The sequence below is a fragment of the Arvicanthis niloticus genome, chromosome X (assembly GCF_011762505.2).
Source record: "Arvicanthis niloticus isolate mArvNil1 chromosome X, mArvNil1.pat.X, whole genome shotgun sequence".
In the NCBI taxonomy this organism is placed as follows: domain Eukaryota; kingdom Metazoa; phylum Chordata; class Mammalia; order Rodentia; family Muridae; genus Arvicanthis; species Arvicanthis niloticus.
In genome coordinates, this window is record NC_047679.1 from 21,778,370 (window position 1) to 21,800,534 (window position 22,165).

The 22,165-nt window shown below is 39.3% G+C and overlaps 1 protein-coding gene across 1 annotated transcript in view; it reads left to right on the forward strand.

Annotated features, from left to right (window-relative positions):
* Tlr7 (toll like receptor 7) overlaps nt 1–20,443 on the forward strand; it is a 33,085-nt gene extending 12,642 nt beyond the window's left edge. Inside the window, exon 3 of the mRNA XM_034485728.2 lies at nt 10,920–20,443. Within this exon, the coding sequence (XP_034341619.1) occupies nt 10,920–14,069 (3,150 nt within the window). The 3' untranslated portion in view covers nt 14,070–20,443. The remainder of the gene's footprint in view (nt 1–10,919) is intronic.
* The last annotated feature ends 1,722 nt before the right edge of the window (nt 20,444–22,165 follow it).

The window sequence follows — 22,165 nt, forward strand, 5'->3', positions numbered from 1 at the left end:
ATTATGTCTGCTTTTGTTTGTGGCTTTCTCAAATTAAAGAAAATCATAATCAATTTTGCACTCTGGGCAGCAGACAGACAAGATCTCTCTACGCAGAGCTATATTTCTTTCCAGCCCTCTTGAAAACTAGCTGACTTCTCTTTTAGTTCATTTCACTCACAAGACTGCTAAACCACAGGAAGGAGTGGCCAGCACACACTGTCTTTGTGAACACTGCTGAACCATTTCCCATAAAAGTAAACTTGCTCTGCACACAGTCATCCTTTCAACACAGCACAGACTGTTCTTCCTGGTAAGTATCCATACATGACAGCAGAAAGCTAGCCACCAGCTTTTCAGTCTCCAATATCTGAGTCTTTCTTGACCGTAGCCCGACAAAATCAACATCATACAATTTAAGCTTTCTCATGTTTGGCCACCCATTTGTAAATCCTATAGTTTAAAATTAGGTTTTCATGAGTGCAAAGAGAATTCAGTGAACAGATTTAGCATAACAGTGTTTCAAGTTCTCGTAAATATCCAGAAATCAGTAACTCAGGGCCACTGTATCAGATCTACTCAATGAGGTCACAAAAAGGATGAATTTAGATGCTCTGGATCTTTCAGTCTGTGGCTGTACAACCCAAATTACGTTTTCCTCCTCTGTGCCATCAAAGAAGGCTGCCAGCAACCCTGTTCATATTAAAAGAAGCCCCGTGGAAGTACATAGGAAGGAAGGGGAATATCTTCACTGCTTAAGAAGAGATTTCACAAGTTGAGTGTTTGCCTTTCTCTCACATCCTGTTTGCAAGAACATGGTCACATGGTCCCATTTATCTGCAACAGAGCATGGGAATGCAAGCATTTTTCAAAGCAGTATTTGCTCAATGCAGAAAATAGAAATTTTTGTCACTGTCAGATGAGAAAAAGTAGGGAAAGATGTCTTCAGACTCTAAGAGTAACTTAAGTAATTGACAGTATAAAAAATAATCTATAGAACAAGAACAGTATATATTTAAACTAAATCTAATAACAGGGTAACCATTTTGTTTGGAAAAACTACTGGAGTTTTACATTGTATTTTAGATTTATATAGTTTCCCCTACCCATTATACTTTGAGGTCTTTAAGTGCACAGACTGTGTATTTTTTATGTAACTAATACATAACCATCAGTGAAAGAATGCATGAGAATAAATGGATATTGCATTTTGGGTATAAATTTCTCATCTCAAGTTCATAGGTTTGAATACTTGGTCACCAGATGTTGGTGCTATTTTGAAGGTTGTACAACCTTGAAGAGATAGAGTCTTACTGGAGGAAGTAGGTCACCTAGGAGGTGAGCTTTGACATTTTGTAGATCCCTACCCTCTCTTCTTGTCCCCTCTACTTGCTGCCTGCAGACACAGTGTGACAAGTGGCCTCATATTCCAACTAACGTGGACAGAGATGCACTCAGTGCTATGATAAACTGACATCCCTTAAGTTGCCCCAGTTGGGGTTTTTGTCACAGTGATTTTTAAAGTAATTAATAAAACAGAACTCTGATATTTGTTCATATTTTTTTCTCTCACTGAGTACTTGGTGCAATCATTAGCTAAGGAAGAGTTGGAGTAGAGCATAGTCTGTGTCTATGTCATGCTCTTCGGTCATAGGATGTAGAATGGTTACATATATGCACTACATTATTTCTGCATCTGTCATTTTTCGTTGGGAGGTCTCCTAAGCAAAGGATCCGGCTCAGAGAGTGGTAGTGAGCAACCGAACCAGGAGCCAGCCAGTTCTTCTTGTTCATAACCTAGGAATCCCTCTACAGCTCCATGTTAGAATACTCCTGACCTGTGCTGTAGGACATGAGAGGATGGATTTGAACTGGACATTTTGAAAGCAGAGCCTCTTAACCCTTATCCACAAGGAAGCTTTGGGCAGATAGAAGAGACAAAAGGAGATGTTGAGTGAACAGATATAGCCTGAAGAACTTCCCTAAGGAGATACCCTTTTCTCTATTTTTATTTCACTTGCAAGGATGTTGTTTGCATGTATGTCTGTGTATCATGTGTGTGCAGTACCCACCCAGTTCAGAGGAGAGTGTAGGAATACTTGGAACGAGACTTACAGATAACTGGGAGTTACCATGTAGATGCTGGGAATCATACCTTCATCCTCTGGTAAAGGATCCAGTGCTTTTAGTCACTTGGCCATCTTTCCAACACCAAGGGGAATATGTCTTTTAAGCATTTTTGTTTACTTTGACATTCATTCATTTCATCATGTGTTCATTGTTTCACTTGTGTATTTAGCAACATAATGGAACATTAGTTAAGTGCAAAAAAGATCTCATTGTGCTAAGTGCTATTAAGTCTAATACAGAACATCAACTCCTGTCTGTGTCTCAGTTGATTTATCCTTAAAATAGAGATACTCTAGGTCTGCAGTTTGAAATGTCAAATTGCTTCCTCCTAACCTAGTTGACAGCAATGTGACACAACCAAATGCCTGAGAAGGAGAGTCTTGACCTAAACTAAAAAGCTACTTGTTCTTTGTTTCTTTAAATCCCACCCAGAGTAGAAAATGCTGTGTACTATTGCATAAATGATTGTGTTTTGAATTAGAAATTACTGCTCCTGGGACCCAATAGGTATCATGCAATGCCAGGTGTATTCATGCTACTTTCTCAAGTCTTAAAGATTCCAAAATCTTTTTACTCTCAGTAACTTCGAATAAAAGACTGAAAACATGTACATCTCCATTCTTAGCTGACATTGTAAAAATTAAAATACTTAGATGTTGTCTGACCTATGCTAAGTACTTTCTAACTTTGTTAATACTATACGTACCACTATTATGACTTGGGAGGTTTATAGATTGTTGGTCAGGGAAGCCCTCCCTCTCTGAAAATGTGTCATTTGAGCTGATACTGAAAAGTAGAAAGGACCTCCCCCACTGGAAGAGGAGAAAGACAATGTTAGGAAGTGGAGAGACATCAGGTGGCAAGAGTGACATGGTTATTAGCTTGGCTTGAATGTGGAACAGAAAGCAGGCCAGATGGCGGTATATGGGAAAGGGGCAAAGATGATTTAAGGTCACACACAGAAGGCAACTAGAGTCAGGCAGTGCACAATGTAAACAACAAAAAGACTTTGTATTTTATTCAATGGGTAGGTAGAAACTAGTTGATCGGGTTCATGTTGAATGCTTAGATGCTGCTTGATAAAGGAACCTTTTATCAAGAATAGGGGAAGCTGGAAGGTGAATTTGGCAGCCATTTCAGAGGCCTCATGAGAGCAAATGACTAATTGGAAAAGGAAGATAGTAGAAGAAAAGTGGGCAGCTGCTAGAGCGAATTGGGAAACCAGGGAGGAAAACTTTCTGATTAAATTTGCCTTTGAATTTGTAGTATGTCAATGTGTAAAATGCTACATTTCACAGTCATTGTCTGGATGAATTGAGCCGAGTGACATGTTAGCATCAACAAATACTGGATCACAGGAGAAATTCTATGCACCTATCCCCAACTGTTCACCCATGACATCATCCTTGTATCACAAAATTGGCCAGCTGGCAATACTTACACACTTGAAATTTACAAATTCTTGGCTGAAAAATGACTCTGCAGTTAAGAGTCTTCAGCTCTTTCAGAGGACCAGGGTTCAGATAATAGCACCCATATAGCGGTTCTCAACTGTCTGTAATTCCACTTCCAGGGGTCCAATACGATCTTCTGATTTCTATGTACACTGAACACATGTGCTGCACTTGGGATAAACACTTACACATAAAACAAAAATAAATATTGTATAAGAAATTGAAAATGCTAACAACTCAAGACAACAAATGAGGAAAGTTTTGGGTGGGAGCTGGTTACTAAATGACAGCCCACCAGTAGTTTAATTCTGACTCCATTTGTTTATGATTAAGCTTCCTTAGAGTCTTCATTTTCTTTTTGCAAAATCTATTTAATTGAAATAGGCCTATACGACTTCTTTCTCCTTTCCTCACCTCAGCCCCTCCCAGCTACCATCCTTCAAACCTTTCCCATGCTCCTCCACTCTCAAGTTGATAACGACTTTTTCTTTGATTATATTTGTTGTGTGTATGTGTATACATACAGGCACACATACACGTACACATATACATACTCGGTTGAGTCCATTTTTGTTGTTTGAGTATATTTGTTTTGAAGGCCAATGACTTTGCATTAAACAATCAATAAAGGGGCTCATCCCTGGATCGGATAATTCTCATTCTCCCAGTAATCAATAATTAACTGCAGATTCTATCTAGGCCAAGCCTGTGAGATGTTCCCTTTTCCACATTAACATGGACATTGATATTGCTATTGTTCTGGTCTTTTTGTATGTAGTCATTTTTAGGGGAGACCATTTTGCAGCAGATTTCCCAGTATTCTGACTTTTACATTCTTTCTGTCCTCTCTTCTGAAGTGCTCCTTGAGCTATAGATGCTTGAGCTGTCATGTAGAGGTATCAGTTTGGGCTGGACTCCCCCAGATCAGTTGGTCTCTGCACTGTGTCCAGTTTTGGTTTTCTGTGACAGTCTCAGTTTGCTGTAAAAAGGAGTGATAGGTACAATGATCTGATATTTGAGAATATAAGGATATGATTTAGAATATAGTAAGAAATTGTGCCAGGCTAGCAAAGTGGTGGTAGTAGATTCTTTTCTAAGATGCATGACCTCACTATCCCTGCGAAGCTGGCTAGGTTTTCAGCACCAGGAATGATTTCCCTCCTGTTGAGTGGACAATAGGTCTAATCGGACAGCTGTTTGTTTCCACTAATAGGTGATTGCCATTTACTGCACCCTTATGCATAGCTTGCCATGCTGGTCACTGTCATGGTTCATAGGTATCACAGCTGGATAGGGATGTTTGTTCCCCCTCCTTGGCAATTTGCATAGTATTTTCTGGTCACATGGAAGCTCGATTTTAGAAAGGAGACTTTCATGTCAGATCCAGCTGCAGTCACCTGAGCCATGTGCCCTAAGTATGTGATGTCTTCAGCAATAGGACGCCATTAAACCCCTGAAAGGTAACTAAGGGCTACATCAATAACTTATTGGACTATCCTGACCAGCATTTAGAAAAAGGTTTCTTGTGTGTGGTACTAGGAATTTCTTTCTTTCTTTCTTTCTTTCTTTCTTTCTTTCTCTCTCTCTCTCTCTCTCTCTCTCTCTCTCTTTCTCTCTTTCTTTCTTTCTCTCTTTCTTTTCCTATGGGAGCACTGTCAACCCAAGTGACTTAACTTTTTAAAAGAGGTATGTGTGTTATATATATATATATATACATATATATATATATTATATATATATATTATAATTATATACAATATATTCTGTACTGACCTCTCTCCTTACTTTCATGTTGAAGTCCCCCCCCATTATTCCATTTTTCACTTTATATCACTGTATCTTGCTATTTTCCTCTCACTCACTCTCAGCTATATCCCTTTACAATTTCTAGCTTCTGTGATTGCTCTAAGTTGTGTATTTGAGGATTTGGAGCTATGAACTTCAGATGAGAGAGAACATGGGGCCTTTGTCATTCTGGGTCTGGATTATGTCACTCAGTATAATCTTTCTTGGTTCACCCATGTGCCTACAAAATTCCTTATTTACCTTTTCTTTGAATCCAAATAGTATTTCATTGTGTACATGTTCATTTCCTGGCCATTGTGACTAAGATGACAATGAACACGGCTGAGTAAATATCTGTGCAGTGAGATATGTCAAGTCCTTTGGACAGATGCCAGTGGGGGAGGATGACGTCAAGGAAACAGCTTCTTAGACATAACCTGGGTAATGTACATGCAAACTCACAGTGGTTGTAACAGCATGTGCAAGACCTAAGTAAGCTCATGACAGACACAGCCCTACCATGTAAAGGAGACGTAGGCATGGAATCTACCACTAGCTGAGGAGTGATTGGCATTTGAAAGTTGCTGGGAAAAGGAGAGTCAGGTTTCTTTAATGATATGTCCCCTGGTAGGTTGACCACACTCCTGGGAAGGCTCTACTACTACAAATAGTCGGGCAACACAAACCAGACTCAATAGAAGAGAAAAAGAAGAAGAAAGAAACTCAAAGTTGCACAGGTAGAGAGGTGAGAGTAGAGGGCGGATATGAGAGGGATGAAGAGAGATGAATATGATTAAAGCACACTGCATAAAATTCTCAAAGTATGCAATAATATATTTATTTAAAGAATAAGTAAAAGTCTGGTTGGCAACCATTGAAAGTACTTTAAGGTGGTACATAATGGAATATTAATTAAAAACAATGAATTTGAGAAATTCTTAGGTAAATGGATGGAACTAGAAAATATCATCCTGAGTGAGGTAACCCAATCACAAAAGAACACACATGGTATTTACTCACTGATAAGTGGATATTAGCCCAAAAGCTTGAAATAGCCAAGATTCAACTCACAGACCACATGAAGCTCTTGAAGGAGGAAGACCAAGTGTGGATGCCTCGGTCCTACTTAGAAGGAGTAACAAAATACTCAAGGGAGCAAATATGGAAACAAAGTGTGAGACAGAAACTGAAGGAGGGGCCATCTGGAGACCATTCCACCTGGGTATCCATCCCATGTGCAATCACCAAAGGTAGACACTAATGTGGATGGCAGGAAGTGCATGTGGACAAGAGCCTGATATAGCTGTCTCCTTAGAGGTCTACCCGATTGTGACATACTCAGATGCAGATGCTCACAGCTAACCATTGATCTGATCAAGGGGTTCCTAATGGAGGAGTTAGAGAGAAGACCGAAGAAGCTGAAAGGGTTTGTGGCCCCATGAGGAGAGCAACAATACCAACCAACCAGAGTTCCCCAGGGTCTAAACCACCAGTCTGGGAGCACATAGGGAGGGACCCATGACTACAGCTGTATATCTAGGGGAGGATGGCCTTGTCCGGCATAGGTGGGAAAGGAGATCCTTGGTCCCATGAAGGCTGAACACTGAATGTGGAGGAATTTGAGGGTGGGGAGGTGGGAGTGGGGGGGGTAGGTGGGGGCATATCCTCATAGAAGCAGGAGAAGGGGGAATGGGATAGGGGATTCCTGAGTGGTGGCGGATATGGGGTAAGGGGATAAAATCTGAAATGTAAATATAATATCCAATGAAAAAAGTACTTTAAGTAGAAGCTGGAAAAACGTCTCAGCTTGTGGCTCTTTCAAGAGACAGGGGATCATTACCCAGGACTCATGTCAAGAGACTTACTCCTACTTGAAAAAGCTCCAGGGAATCTGATGCCTTCATCTGGCCTCTGAAGGCAACTGACCAGATATGGACTTCACACACAGAAACACACAAATCTCTCTCTCCTTTCCTTCTTCCTTCTCCCTTCCCTCTAGAAATCTTTTTTAAAAAGATTAATTTATACAGGCAAGATTTGGCTTCAAAATAAAATCTTAAATTCATATTATAGAAAAGAAAATAGTTTAAAACACTCTGTAGTGAGATAATGATAGAAGGTTAGAAAGCTTCCTGGATAATGTAGGGTAGAAGCATGAGATCCAAGGGACAAAGTTTTGAAATAGTCACAGCTAATATTGTGTCAACAAAACTGTGAAAGTATGGACTGGACAGATGGGTTAGTGGTTAAGAACACTGGCTGTTCTTCCAAAGGTCCAGCTTCAGTTCCTAGCACCTATATGGTGATGCACAACTGTTGTCTCTCTAGTTTTTGCAGACATCATGGTGTTACAGACACATATGCAGACAAAACATCCATATATATAAAATTAAAAGTGGGAAAGCAAAACATATGTTAAAAAGACAATGAAGGGGCTCCTTCAGACTCACTAAGTAAGTGTGTGTGTGTGTGTGTGTGTGTGTGTGTGTGTGTGTGTGTGTGTACACTTGTCCATGAACAGGTAGCACACATGTGTTTCTTCACATGTCAAGGCCAGAGGTCAACATGGTCTTCTTCTATCACTATCCATATTATTTATTGAGAGAAGATCTCTTGTTAAATCCAGAACTCACTGATTGGCTAGACTGACTGGCTGGTCAGTGAGTTTCAAGGATCAGCATTTCTCCTGAATTCCAATCCTCATGATGGTATAGCAAGCACATTATCAATGGAGCCATCTCCCCAGACTTTCAATGAATGGTTCTACTTATGGGGAAGAAAAATAGAGAGCAGTAAAGGAGAATGGGGAAAACATCATTTGGCATAAACTTTAGCTATGTAAAGATCAGTCAAAACAAAACAAACAAATGAAAAAAAACCTGTCACCACAACCATCACAACCAAAATCCCCTATGAGATCCTTAAGACCTATCTTCTACAGTGGTTCTCAACTTCCTTAATGCTGAGATATTTTCAAACAGTTCCTCATGTTGCGGTGACTCCTAACCATAAAGCTATTTTGTTGCTACTTTATAACTGTAATTTTGCTACTGCTATGAATGGTACTGCTATGCAGGATATCCAATATGTGAACCCCCAAAGGGCCATGATCCATAAGTTGAGAACCCACAGGTTGAGAACCCATAGGTTGAGATCCTGTGTTAGGGAAGAGAAAGCTAGGGAAAATTTTATGGCTTGCTTGCCCCTTATTAGAATTAAGGAATATAAACATTTGGTTTATTAGACAACACTAATAATAGACTGTCTCTCAGACTCAGTCAATGGCAAGACAAAATCAGTAATTGGACTAGAAGTCTACCATAAATAAATGGACTGCATCATCCCATGTACAAGTACTAGTGAAACTGAAAGAGGATTCTGGAGTAGATTCCTAACAGGCTCCTGAAACCCAAGAGCAAGCCCATGCTTTAACCTGTTCTGTGTTGGTGTCAGTGGATAAACAGAGCTCTTCAGTGTCCCCCACTTAGCACTTGAAAAACTCCTATGCTAAACTTGGATGCTCACAGGCATTGCCTTTAGCAGTGGATTTATATTTTGCTTGAGAGCTTAAGTTTAGTCTTAGCACAATGATTAAATATGGTCTCCTTCAGTCCAATTAATACCAATTTTACCAGTTGTGAGGCTGGCTCACCCAGGCAGTGCCATGATGATGTTACTCACAACTTTCCAATGCTATATGAATAGAAACTTGTTAGAAGGTACACCCTCTAGGTGCAATCTCTTTATGGATCAGCCCAGCCACGGTAGAAAAGCTGGCAAGCCACACCCAGCTACACCCTTTCTGCCCTCACAGTTCTCCAGTATTCAGATTCCTGAAGATTGGAGCTTCTTGGGAGTGGGTTCTTCCAGATAGCAAAGCCCTAAATGGAGGCTGGCTAACAGATGAAAAAAAAAAAAAAAAAAGGAAAAGTGACTTCCAGATACATCACTTATTAACTAAACCTATTGTTCTTCCAGAAGCTCTTTATCCAAGAATTTTCTTGAGAATTTTTAAACATTCTCCTTAAGAAACATCTTTTTTCAAAAGGAAAAAAAGGTGTTTCTAATCTAATATGGTGATATCAGTCAGCCTTGCACTTATTTTTCCGTGGCACAACACCTTCCTGTCTCCTTACTCTCTCACCAAGAATCTTCAAAACCAGACTGCTCTCTTCCTAAGCAGGATAATGCTTTCCTTCAAATCTTGATGGTTTGTCATCTCTAAGAAACCATTTGTCTGAAGGTTAATCTGATCTGTGTCTCTCCCTCCAACTAGGTGTCTCAGATCCTGAAACCTAACAAAACCCAGTGTGCAGGGAAAGCAAAACAAATCATCTTAGAGGTGATTTCTGCAGAGACTTCCAATAACAATCCAAGGAGAGGACCAGATTACAGAATGGCAGAAGCAGATGTTTAAGAATCAACTGCCATTTAGAAAACCAGCTACTATTGCTGAGCTGTGACTTAATTCAAAATAGAGGGAGAATGGATCTTTTTTATTTTTATCCTTACATTATTATGGGGCTCAACAATCACTAAAGATTTTTGCACGTGTTCCAAAGAAGGCTTAGTAAGAAAACATTAATTCTATGGAAGTCTTAATGCATTGTTCATCAAGTGTTTATATTTTTTAGCATTCCTTACTCCCACCTCCAAATTTCATAGTTTGATGCCTCTCTGTTACAGCACTCTATGCAACAACTAATATGCAATGCTGCTTCTGCATCTTAAAAAGTGTTTGGGGCAGCAAGGAAGATGCCTCAGTGGATAAGTATGGTGATGTAAATGAGAATGACCCCATAGGCTCATGTTTGAATACTTGATTTTCAGTTAGTGGAACTTTTGGGAAGGATTAAGAGGTGTGGCTTTGTTGAAAGTGGTGTTCCATGAGGGGTAGGCTGTGAGGTTTTAAAAGTCCATGCCCATCCCAGTCTTATTCCTTCCCTGCCTGAAACTTACAGATAACATGCTCTCAGCAACTGCTCCAGTGTCATGCCTACCTATCTGCTACCATGTTTCCTGTCATGATATCATAAACTTAACCCTCTAAAACTACAGGCAAGAATCAGACGAAATGCTTTGTTTTCTAAGGTTTTGTGGTCATAGTGTTTCACCAAAGCAGTAGAAACTGTGAGTGAGACAGTGAGTGTACTTGTGGACAGGACTGATGACCTGAGTTTGATCTGCAGGATCCACAATGTGGAAGGAGATAACAGAGTCTCACAAGTTGTCCTCTGACCTCCACAATTATGTCATGGTATATGCACACCCACAGACATATACATATGCATACTCACACAAGATAAATACATAAATGTAAAAATGTCCTTTAAGTTAGTTTGTTAGAAAGCTAAGATGATACAAGCAAACCATAAAACTGATTTATCAAAAACTTCAGTGGTTCACAAGTACAGTCCAGTCATGGGGCCAGGGATGCTGTTTATGCTATTACAAAAAAGACCTGTGTTGTTTAGTTTTAATAATATACCAAAAGAAAGGAAGTAAATGGGACTTCTGGATTGTTCCTTGGTACATTTTATAATAATGATTTGTTCTGTCTTTTATTTTCAGGTATTTCCAATGTGGACACTGAAGAGACAAATTTTTATCTTTTTAAATATGATCTTAGTTTCTAGAGTCCTTGGATTTCGATGGTTTCCTAAAACTCTACCTTGTGATGTTACTCTAGATATCCCAAAGACTCAGGTGATTGTGGACTGTACAGACAAGCATTTGACAGAAATACCTGAGGGTATTCCCACTAACACCACCAACCTCACCCTTACCATCAACCACATACCAAGCATCTCTCCAGACTCCTTCCGTAGACTGAACCATCTGGAAGAAATCGATTTAAGATGCAACTGTGTACCTATTCTACTGGGGTCCAAAGCCAATGTGTGTACCAAGAGGCTGCAGATTCGACCTGGAAGCTTTAGTGGACTCTCTGACTTAAAATCCCTTTACCTAGATGGAAATCAACTTCTAGAGATACCGAAGGATCTCCCATCCAGCTTACAGCTTCTGAGCCTTGAGGCTAACAATATCTTCTCCATCACAAAGGAGAATCTAACAGAACTGGTCAACATTGAAGCACTCTACCTGGGTCAAAACTGTTATTATCGAAATCCGTGCAATGTTTCCTATTCTATTGAAAAAGATGCTTTCCAAGTTATGAGAAATTTGAAGATTCTTTCACTAAAAGATAACAATGTCACAGCTGTCCCCACCATTTTGCCACCTAATTTACTAGAACTCTATCTTTATAACAACATCATTACAAAAATTCAAAAAAATGATTTTAATAACCTCAATCAGTTGCAAGTTCTTGACCTAAGTGGAAATTGCCCTCGATGTTATAATGTTCCATATCCGTGTACACCATGCAAAAATAACTCACCCTTACAGATCCATGATAATGCTTTTGATTCATTGACAGAATTAAAAGTTTTACGTTTGCATAGTAACTCTCTTCAACATGTGCCCCCAAAATGGTTTAAAAACACAAAAAACCTCCAGGAACTAGACCTCTCCCAAAACTACTTGGCCAGAGAAATTGAGGAGGCCAAATTTTTGAATTTTCTCCCCAACCTTGTCCAGTTGGATCTGTCTTTCAATTATGAGCTGCAGGTCTACCATGCATCTATAACTTTACCACATTCACTCTCTTCATTGAGAAACTTGAAAAATCTGCATATCAAGGGATATGTCTTTAAAGAGCTGAAAGACTCCAGCCTTTCTGTATTGCGTAAGCTTCCCAGTCTGGAAGTTCTTGACCTTGGCACTAACTTCATAAAAATTGCTGACCTCAACATATTCAAACAGTTTGAAAACCTCAAACTCATAGACCTTTCAGTAAATAAGATATCTCCTTCAGAAGAGTCAAGAGAAGTTGGCTTCTGTCCTAATGCTCAAACTTCTGTAGACCAACATGGGCCTCAGGTCCGTGAGGCCTTACACTATTTCCAATATGATGAATATGCACGGAGCTGCAGGTTCAAAAACAAAGAGCCACCTTCTTTCTTGTCTTTGAATGCAAACTGTCACAAATATGGACAGACCTTAGATTTAAGTAGAAATAACATATTTTTTATTAAACCTTCTGACTTTCAGCATCTTTCATTCCTCAAATGCCTCAACTTGTCAGGAAACACCATTGGGCAAACTCTTAATGGCAGTGAACTCTGGCCATTGAAAGAGCTGCGGTACTTAGACTTCTCCAACAACCGGCTTGATTTACTCTACTCAACAGCCTTTGAAGAGCTCCAGAATCTGGAAGTTCTTGATCTAAGTAGCAACAGCCACTATTTTCAAGCAGAAGGAATTACTCACATGCTAAACTTTACCAAGAAATTACGGCTTCTGGAGAAACTCATGATGAATGATAATGACATCTCTACCTCAGCCAGCAGGACCATGGAAAGTGACTCTCTTCGAATTCTGGAATTCAGAGGCAACCGTTTAGATGTTCTATGGAGAGACGGTGATAACAGATACTTGGACTTCTTCAAGAATCTTTCCAAGTTAGAGGAATTAGATATCTCCAGAAACTCCCTGAATTCCTTGCCTCCTGGGGTTTTTGAGGGTATGCCACCAAATCTAAAGAATCTCTCCTTGGCCAAAAATGGGCTCAGTTCTTTCTCTTGGGGCAAACTCCAGTTAATGAAAAAATTGGAAATTTTGGATCTCAGCCACAACCAGCTGCCAAATGTCCCTGAGAGATTGGCCAACTGTTCTAAAAGTCTCACAAAACTGATTCTTAAGCATAATCAAATCAGGCAGTTGACAAAATATTTTCTAGAAGATGCTTTGCAATTGCGCTATCTGGACATCAGTTCAAATAAGATCCAGGTTATTCAGAAGACTAGCTTCCCAGAAAATGTCCTCAACAATCTGGAAGTGTTGCTTTTACATCACAATCGCTTTCTTTGCAACTGTGATGCTGTGTGGTTTGTCTGGTGGGTTAATCATACAGATGTTACTATTCCATACCTGGCTACTGATGTGACTTGTGCAGGTCCAGGAGCACACAAAGGTCAAAGTGTCGTATCCCTGGATCTGTATACATGTGAGTTAGATCTCACAAACCTAATTCTGTTCTCAGTTTCCATATCATCAGTCCTCTTTCTTATGGTAGTTATGACAACAAGTCACCTCTTTTTCTGGGATATGTGGTACATTTATTATTTCTGGAAAGCCAAGATAAAGGGGTATCAACATCTGCAATCCATGGAGTCTTGTTATGATGCTTTTATTGTGTATGACACTAAAAACTCGGCTGTGACAGAATGGGTTTTGCAGGAGCTGGTAGCTAAATTGGAGGATTCAAGAGAGAAACACTTTAATTTGTGTCTAGAAGAAAGGGACTGGCTACCAGGCCAGCCAGTTCTAGAAAACCTTTCTCAGAGCATACAGCTCAGCAGAAAGACAGTGTTTGTGATGACACAGAAATATGCGAAGACTGAGAGTTTTAAGATGGCATTTTATTTGTCCCATCAGAGGCTTATGGATGAAAAAGTAGACGTGATTATCTTGATATTCCTTGAAAAGCCTCTTCATAAGTCTAAGTTTCTTCAGCTCCGGAAGAGGCTCTGCAGGAGTTCTGTCCTTGAGTGGCCTGCAAATCCACAGGCTCACCCATACTTCTGGCAGTGCCTGAAAAATGCCCTGGCCACAGACAATCATGTGTTTTATAGTCAAATGTTCAAGGAAACAGTCTAGCTTTCTGAAGAATGTCACCACCTGGGACATACCTAGGTACCTGAATTTTTCATAAATGTTTCTGTAAATGAAGGTCTGAAATTTTCCTGACAGCTGTCATAGCTCAGATTGGTGAGAAATCATCAATATATGGCAAAGAAATTAAGAAGGGGAGACTGATAGAAGATAACTTCTCTTTTTTCCTTCATGCTGCCATGCACATTTAACTATCTCCCCCAGCTCAACTACGAAATACTGTTTGAAGAAGGGTGCCTAGGAATAAACACAATGCTTTGATTTATCTGCATGCAATTGAGAAGAGCCCTTAAAAAGTACTAGTATTTTCTGCCCTTAAGAAGTACTAGTATTTTCAGTAATAGGGTAAAAATTATGCAAACTCTGTCTCTCTGATACTGAACTATACCGGAGGTCAATGAAATAAAACCCAGAGAACTTTTCAGCAAATTGTGTCACTATCATGTAGTATCCACCGTATAGTACACCACAAAAGCAGTTAATGGTACTGGACAGTTGGTAACTGTTTCAGTGCCTCTTACTCATTTACCTGGAGCCCATTGATGGGTTCTCTGGAGAAATAGGGAAACATTATTTTGTTGTCTATGGACATGGTCAATTTGTAAGTGGAGAAAATGGAAACATTGTCTCTTCAAGCAAAGTGATGTTCTTTGCATTTGATGATAATTTACCTGCTGAAATATTCTATATGCATGTCTGGAATACTGTTTCCAAAGGAAAATGATCTTTAAAATAACTTCATTAATTGATGTTAGTTTGTAAACTAGTGCTAATATTTTTAGGTATTTGTAACCATGGTGCATCAATATTGGGTGATTTTCATAGTAAGTCCAAAAGGGGGTTGAAAGAATATGTATTTAGGGTTATCAGGAATAAGAAAATAGAAGGATGACAATTGTATTTGTTTAATTCAGTTTTGAAAAGAAGGGGGAAAACATGAAGGTTGAAAGAGCTTAACATTGAGAAATCATTGGATTTTATTTGTTTGTTTTTTTTTTATTTTGGTGTTCCTGTGCATGTGTGTGTGTGTGTTATGTCCAGAAGACATTATCAGGAATTATATACACTTCCTTTAAGACAACTCCTATTGATCTGGAACTCAACAATTAAGTTGGACTAGCTGACTGACAATCCCTGAGGACGTGCCTGTCTCTGCCTCTTTAGAGTTTAGAGTATCTGCCACCAAATCTGGCATTTTTTCATAGGTTCTGAGAATCTAACTCTTGCAAATAAAGTGATTTACTGACTAACCATTCCTCCAACCTGAAAGAACCAATTTTAATTTCAGCTTTCACAACCAAAGATAACAAAAAGATATACTGGGTATACATTTACATGAGTTCAAAGTTTGAAATACAACCAACTTGCCATTTGGAAAATAGTGTGTATAGGTTTCAAGACCTGAAAAGTTAGTTCAGGGGAAATACATTTCCCTCATATGTGAAAATACCAAAAGTTTTATTTCAAGTGTAGCTTGGAAGAAATAGTATAGAAATTATTTCCAAATGACACAACTAAGAAAGTTTGCAAATTTCCAAACTAACCTCTGGAACAGCAGAGAAGTAATTAAAGTTACTAGAGTCAGTTATTTCACAATTTCTCTGAGCCTTATTGTGTTTAATAGAATACTTGCTTCTTCAATGAAAATATAGATAATTACACTAAAAAATAAAATCAGCTCTTGGCCACTATATATTTTTCTCCTACCAACACACATAAGTTCATAAGACTTAAGCTATCTTGGTGATCTATAAAGCATAAAACTTTGAAACAACTCGAGTCTCTTCTGAAATGCATTAAGGGGAAGAGAAACAACAACAACAAGAAGAACATGTACCACAGCTATGTTCTCGTATTTCCTCCTGAAGTTAAATACAGTGGCTTGATGTCAGAAAACAACTCAGAATGCACCAACAGATGTTATGGTTGAATAACTTTATTATCATAATGAATCACTGTTTTAGTGATCTTAGGGCTTTCCATAAAAGTCCATAGAAGAGGAGTCATCTATAGCATATGCACCTCAAATCTATCGCCTCAGACTACCAGGAAAAATTTACTCCCTGCTTCTGTAGAAAACACTGTTCTGATGGTTCCATCTCAGGAGGAACTTGAAGATTCTTCATAAATCTCACTCCACCATCAATTTTTGACTTCTAGTTCCTTGAAACCCTGCCCCTGGTAAGGGTATGTTTTTGACCTGGACTAGATAGCATACCTTGGCACGATCTGAATATTTTTATGATCCAAGCCATTGGGCATTGGGCAGATCACACGATAGTGGCTAGGAAAAGGACAAAATGAACATCTTCAGTTTGTAGAGATGAATGTGGATAGCGCACTATCCCTGACTCGGGTTCTCTGTGTCCAGAATACTATATACTTTCAGCTCTATTTATCTGAACCTTTGTAGTTCCCTTAAGGTAGTCAAGGAATATGGAGTACATAAAAGTATGCAGTGGTCTCAGAATGTGGACAACTTAAATCATTTCCAAAGATGTCATGATGAGAAAGATGAAGAGAAACATTTCTTTGGGGTAAAACCTGTTCCTCAATTGAAAGAACTGGCTGCTCTTCCAGAGAACTCTGGTTCAAGTCCCAGCACCCACAAGGTGATTCACAGGCATTCTTTACATGTAGTTCTTAGGAATCTGATGCTCTATTCTGGCCACACTGGTACTGCATCAATCTGAAACACAGACATGCATCTCATACCAAAAAAGCACCCATACACAAAAAAGAAAACAAAACAAAGCAAAAAGAAATCTTTTTCAAAATTAAAATATAATTACATTCTTATCTCCATTCCTTTCCTCCCTCTAATACAATGGTTCTCAACCTATGGATCATGACACTTTTAGGGATAGCATGTCAGATATCTTGCATATCAAATATTTTCATTATGATACATAACAGTAGCAAATTGATAATTATAAAGTAGCAATGAACATAATTTTGTGGTTGGGTGGTCACCACAACATGAAGAAGTATACTAAAGGGTCACAGCATTAAACAGATTTAGGCCCGCTGCTCTAATCCCTCCTGTGTGTCCCTCCTTGCTCCCTCTAGAATTCATAGCTTCTTTTTCTTTAATTACTCTTGTTTTACACACACACACACACACACACACACACACACACACACACACACACACACACACCTGCTTAGTACATTTAGTGATACTTGTGCATATATGATTTCAAATTTCAGAGATGATCACACGGTGTTGGATAACCAATTAGGGGCCTCATTCCAGGGGAAAAAGAACTATTTCTCTCACTTTCAGGATTCTTTAGTTGCCTGTAGATCCTTGTCTAAGGGTGGAGCCCTGTGAGATATTTCCACTTTTGTGTTAGCATGTCTATCAGTGTTGTACTCTGTTCAAGTTGTCTTTAGGCAGCCATATTGTTGAGATATGGTGAAGCTTCATTTCTTTCCTTTCTGTCATTTTTAGGAAACAAAATATCAGAGTGCATTTTCTGGTCCTCTTTGTCTTTTTAAAAATGTTTTTTTTTTTTTACCTCCTCTTCCAAGATGTTCCCTGAGCCTTAGAAGTGAGAGTAGTCTTATAGATGTATCAATTAGTGTCCGGCATCCCGTAATCACTTGTTCTCTACCATTCTGACTAGTTGTAGTTTTCTGTAATGGTCTGTTGCAAAGAGAAATTACTTTAAAGAGGGGTGAGAGATACACTCATCTGTGGGTGCAAGAATAAATATTTAGATTGCAGTTAGTAATTTTGCTGGTTTAGTAGTAGACTTTCTTCTAAGATCTATGACCTTACTAGTTCTTGGTAGTTGGCTAGGTTTCTAGTACCAGGCATGATTTCCCTAATGCTGAGTGGGCTATTGGTCCAATGGAGAACAATTTTACCACCAAGATATGAATGCCACTATTGCATCCTTAGGGAAACTGCAACATGCTGGTAAATGTTGTCATTCATAGGCTCTACAGCTGAGGAAGATTATTCTTTGTTCCCTCGCCTTGGACCGTTACATAGCACCTTCTTTTTTAAATGTTTAAAAACAAGACATTTTTTTCATCTAACTAGAGTGAATGAGATAGCCAGGTTACTGTAATTCATAGTCCTACTTTAACAGTTGCAATGGAGCCAATGTTGGGGTTTTTCTCTTGCCTCTTCTATATACGTTCAGCAGGGGAATACTGTTTATAAGGAAGACTAATTACCAAGGCTATGGAAACTCGTCTCTTCTTAGAGCTTTGAGCTGTCAAACTCTAGGGTGTTATTAATAATTATGGGATACAGTGCCAGTTGCATCTGATGGAAAGTTTAGCCCTTGACTCTAATGAATGCTGGAAACTTATTTGTATAAACTGAAAGCCCAATTGCAAGTGGAGTAAGAATGAAACAACCAAAGAGCTAATGCAAAATGAAGATAACATGAAACCAGCCACCATAGAGAAGAAGGAATGTCAAAAAAAGAAAAAGTCCCAAACTCCTAATAAAATAATATGGTGAGCCTTGGTGATCATAGGAGCCCAGGGTTCTTGTGAGATCAAAATTACACAGGACAGTTTCAAATCCTAATGTGTGCCACGATCTTCATGGCTTTAAGATTTACCAAACTGTGGCAAGGTGGAATGAAGAAATAACAGACACAAACACAGAAAAGCTGAGATTTCCTGGGCTGTGCATCCTAATCGGGAGACACCAGCAGCAGGGAAACTTGGTGCATTTACTATATATAGTACATAGGAGGAAGGAGGAAGAGGTGGGTTAGCTAATCCCAATCAGGGGTTTCTGTAGGGGAACAATCTCAAGCTTCAGTTATCCAGGAGGAGGAAGCTTTGCTTGATACTTTTTGCACATACCACCAACATAATTCTACCTGGAAATACCTTGTCATTCCCATGGGTTTGAGGCATTGGGGTCCTTGACATGGCCATGCACATGTGAATAACACATATTCACTTGGGTCTTTGTTCTCTTCTCACAGATTTCTTTCTTTCCCTCTGTTCTTCAAATATCTATCCCTTCCTCTTAGATTCCTTTTGATTCTAGAAGGCTATAGCAAGCCTCTGGGAATTCTTGAGAAAGAGAAAAAGGTAGCTAGGGTTGTAGGTAGATGGACTCTTCATTTGCCAGTTATTAATGTGTGAACTGTGGGGATAAAACCATTTTTACGTACCTACCTACTTTGGTGAGCATACTCATCTATAATTGGCTTAGTGACATATTTCCCTGGGTAACACTGGCTGGATACTCGGGTAACTCTGTCACATTCAAATGCAGGGTTTTTTGTTTTTTGGGTTTTTTTTTGGGGGGGGGTTGTTTTTTTTCTTCTTATCTCAACTTTCAACCATGAAATTAAATGGAATGCAACCTTGTGTTGTGCCTTAAAGTTTACCTGAATTTCAGATATTAATTCATTTCTAACCTAGTTTTATGCATTTCAGTGACTGCATTTTTTGCAAGCTCATCCCTTTTCCTTCTTGATGATTGATATTAATTTAAACTTTTGAAAAACCTCACAGACGTAAAGTAGCTGAAGAGGTTTGATCCACAGTGTCTCAAAATGAATACTCTCCAGAAATCCTCTGATAAGATCATTGGATCAAGAGGAAGTCCTAGAGGGCCATCCCTCAAACCTAACAGCTGGCAGTGGGGATCAGGTGGTTGCTTCCACAGACAGAAAATAACTTTTAATGTTATTCCAATTGGATGTAACTTTCAGAACTGAGGCTAGGCAGGGATGCATAGCAAGAACATTGTCTTGCTTTTGTCAGACAAACATAAGTGCATGATTATCACTATCAGAGGCAATACACTGGAATGAACATTATAGAGACTTACGTAGCAGCAAACTGTAAGAGTTGACATCTCCTGGAAAAAAAAAAGAAGAAAGAAATAAAGAAGGTATTGACAGCTACATGAGCTTATGTCTGTGTCCCATTGCCCAGGAAGACCACTCTGGTATGAAAATCCCCCCAGTTCTGTGACTAACTGGGACTTGGTTGCTCTCCTGAATTCACAGTGAACAACACCCTTGGTTAAGGTCCAGATGGAGACATACTATATAGGGCTTAGGTAAGGTGGTGGTTTGAATGAGAATGCCACCACAAAGACTCACATATTTGAATTTTTGTTTTCTACTTGGTGGACTGTTTGGGAAGGACTAGGAGGTGTGGCCTTGTTGGAGGAGGTGGTGTGTCACTAGAGATGAGCTTTGAGGTTTCAAAAGCCCATGCCAGGCCCAAACTCTTGTTCTCTGCCTCCAGCTTTCTGACCATCTACTGCTTCAGTGCCATGCCTGTTACCATGCCCCCAACCATAATGGTCATGGACTAACCCTCTGAAACTGTAAGCAAACCCTCAATTAAATGCTTTCTTTTCTAAATTGCCTTTGTCATTGTGTTTCTTCACAGCAATAGAACAGTAACTAAGATAGTTATCCAGTGTGATACTTATTAAATAAGACAGATTAAAACCCGCGTGTCTTATTCTTAAGCCTGCATTTTCCACAGTGTAGATTAGATGCCTTTAGATTGGGGCACCATGGCTGTAATTCCTGGGTAACATAACTCATAAGGGACTATTTTTAACACGTTATTCCTGTTTGTTGACAGATCATGACACAATCTTTGAGAATTGCAACTATCCAGGTCAGGCTAACTACTGAATAAGAAGGATGCACTTTCTTGGGGTTTGAGGTTTTGTTTTCATGAGATAAAGTACTGCTATATAGCCCAGGTTGGACTCAAGTTTGCAGTAATCCTTCTTCCTCAGCTTCCTATGCTCTGGAATTACAGGTGTGTGTTAGCATGCCTGCTCCTTGGAGAATGTGTTTTAAAATTGTCTCTTCTTTTTGTTCTTGTTCATGAATGGGGCCGTAAAAGGAATTGACCAGGCAAAGAGAAAGGGATGAGGATCTGAGGAAGAAGACTTTACAAGATGCAGTCACTGGTGCCCCCAAACTGTTCTCCATTGGCAGGATAGAGGAGACAGGAAGAAGTTATACTGATTAAGCAGCAAATGCAAACTAAATGCTTCATTTAATCCATTAAATCATTATAGCAAGGCTATGAGACTGATGCTAGTCGTTTTGCTTTAAAGATAACAGGAGAAATCAGAAGTGAAGAAGTGATCAGAGGTGTCCTGGAGGCCACTGGCCAGAATTACAGAAAAAGCAACTGACTCATATGAAACTGAATTGTCTCTATCTAACACGCCCACTTGGTTGTCTTCATTTTATCTGGGGCTAGATCTTCCCAAAGAGCTTAGAAACAATGTGCATTCCAGGCCAGAAATTCAGATCAGTAGGGCCCAGGAATGTTTACTATAGCAACTAGCCAAAACATTTGTGAAGAAGCTGACCCACAGAGAAATTTGGGAAACACATCTTCTGGGGCACCAGTGGCTGTTCATATATAGATCACGTTTGCAAATAAAGCTTGAGCCCCCAAAGGATGCAACAGCTCTTTCTCTTTGGTGTATGACTCTTGATGTGCTTATCCCATTACCAGTGACTAGAACTGTATTTAAACCCACAAATAGAGCTCCCTGCTAGGTACTATTAGGGAGTGGGGATATACTTTATATGGAAGTGGCAGTTCTGCTCAGGGCTAAGATATAACGACAATTGGAACAAGAACATTGGGACAAATTTAAAGTAATAGAATCTTAGCCCTGAGAAGGCTGGTCAATGGGACTGTTATTTAAACTGCATGCACATGTTGGAGTGAAGTGGAGGTTAGATAGGTTTACTATAATTTTCCTAATGTCTTCTGAATAAATAAATACCAACTGCAGTTCCATATGTAGGATAGAGAGTGCCATCTAGTGGAGTGTGAGATTCCTCCTGGGTGCTGATGCCCCATCTCTGAGCTCCTTAGCCAGGTCTCCAAAATTAGAAAAAAGTACCATATAAAAACAAATGCAATCATCTCTTATAAACATATATTTGTGGTTATTTTTATGTGCCCAGTGTATTCATGCACCAATGTGTCTGACGTGTATTAAGCATTGTTTACTGTCAGAAGGGGAACATAACATGAGGTAACAGAGTACCAAATTTCCCACCACTGTATAGAGTGCTTTTCAAATTGCTCTTACAAAATAC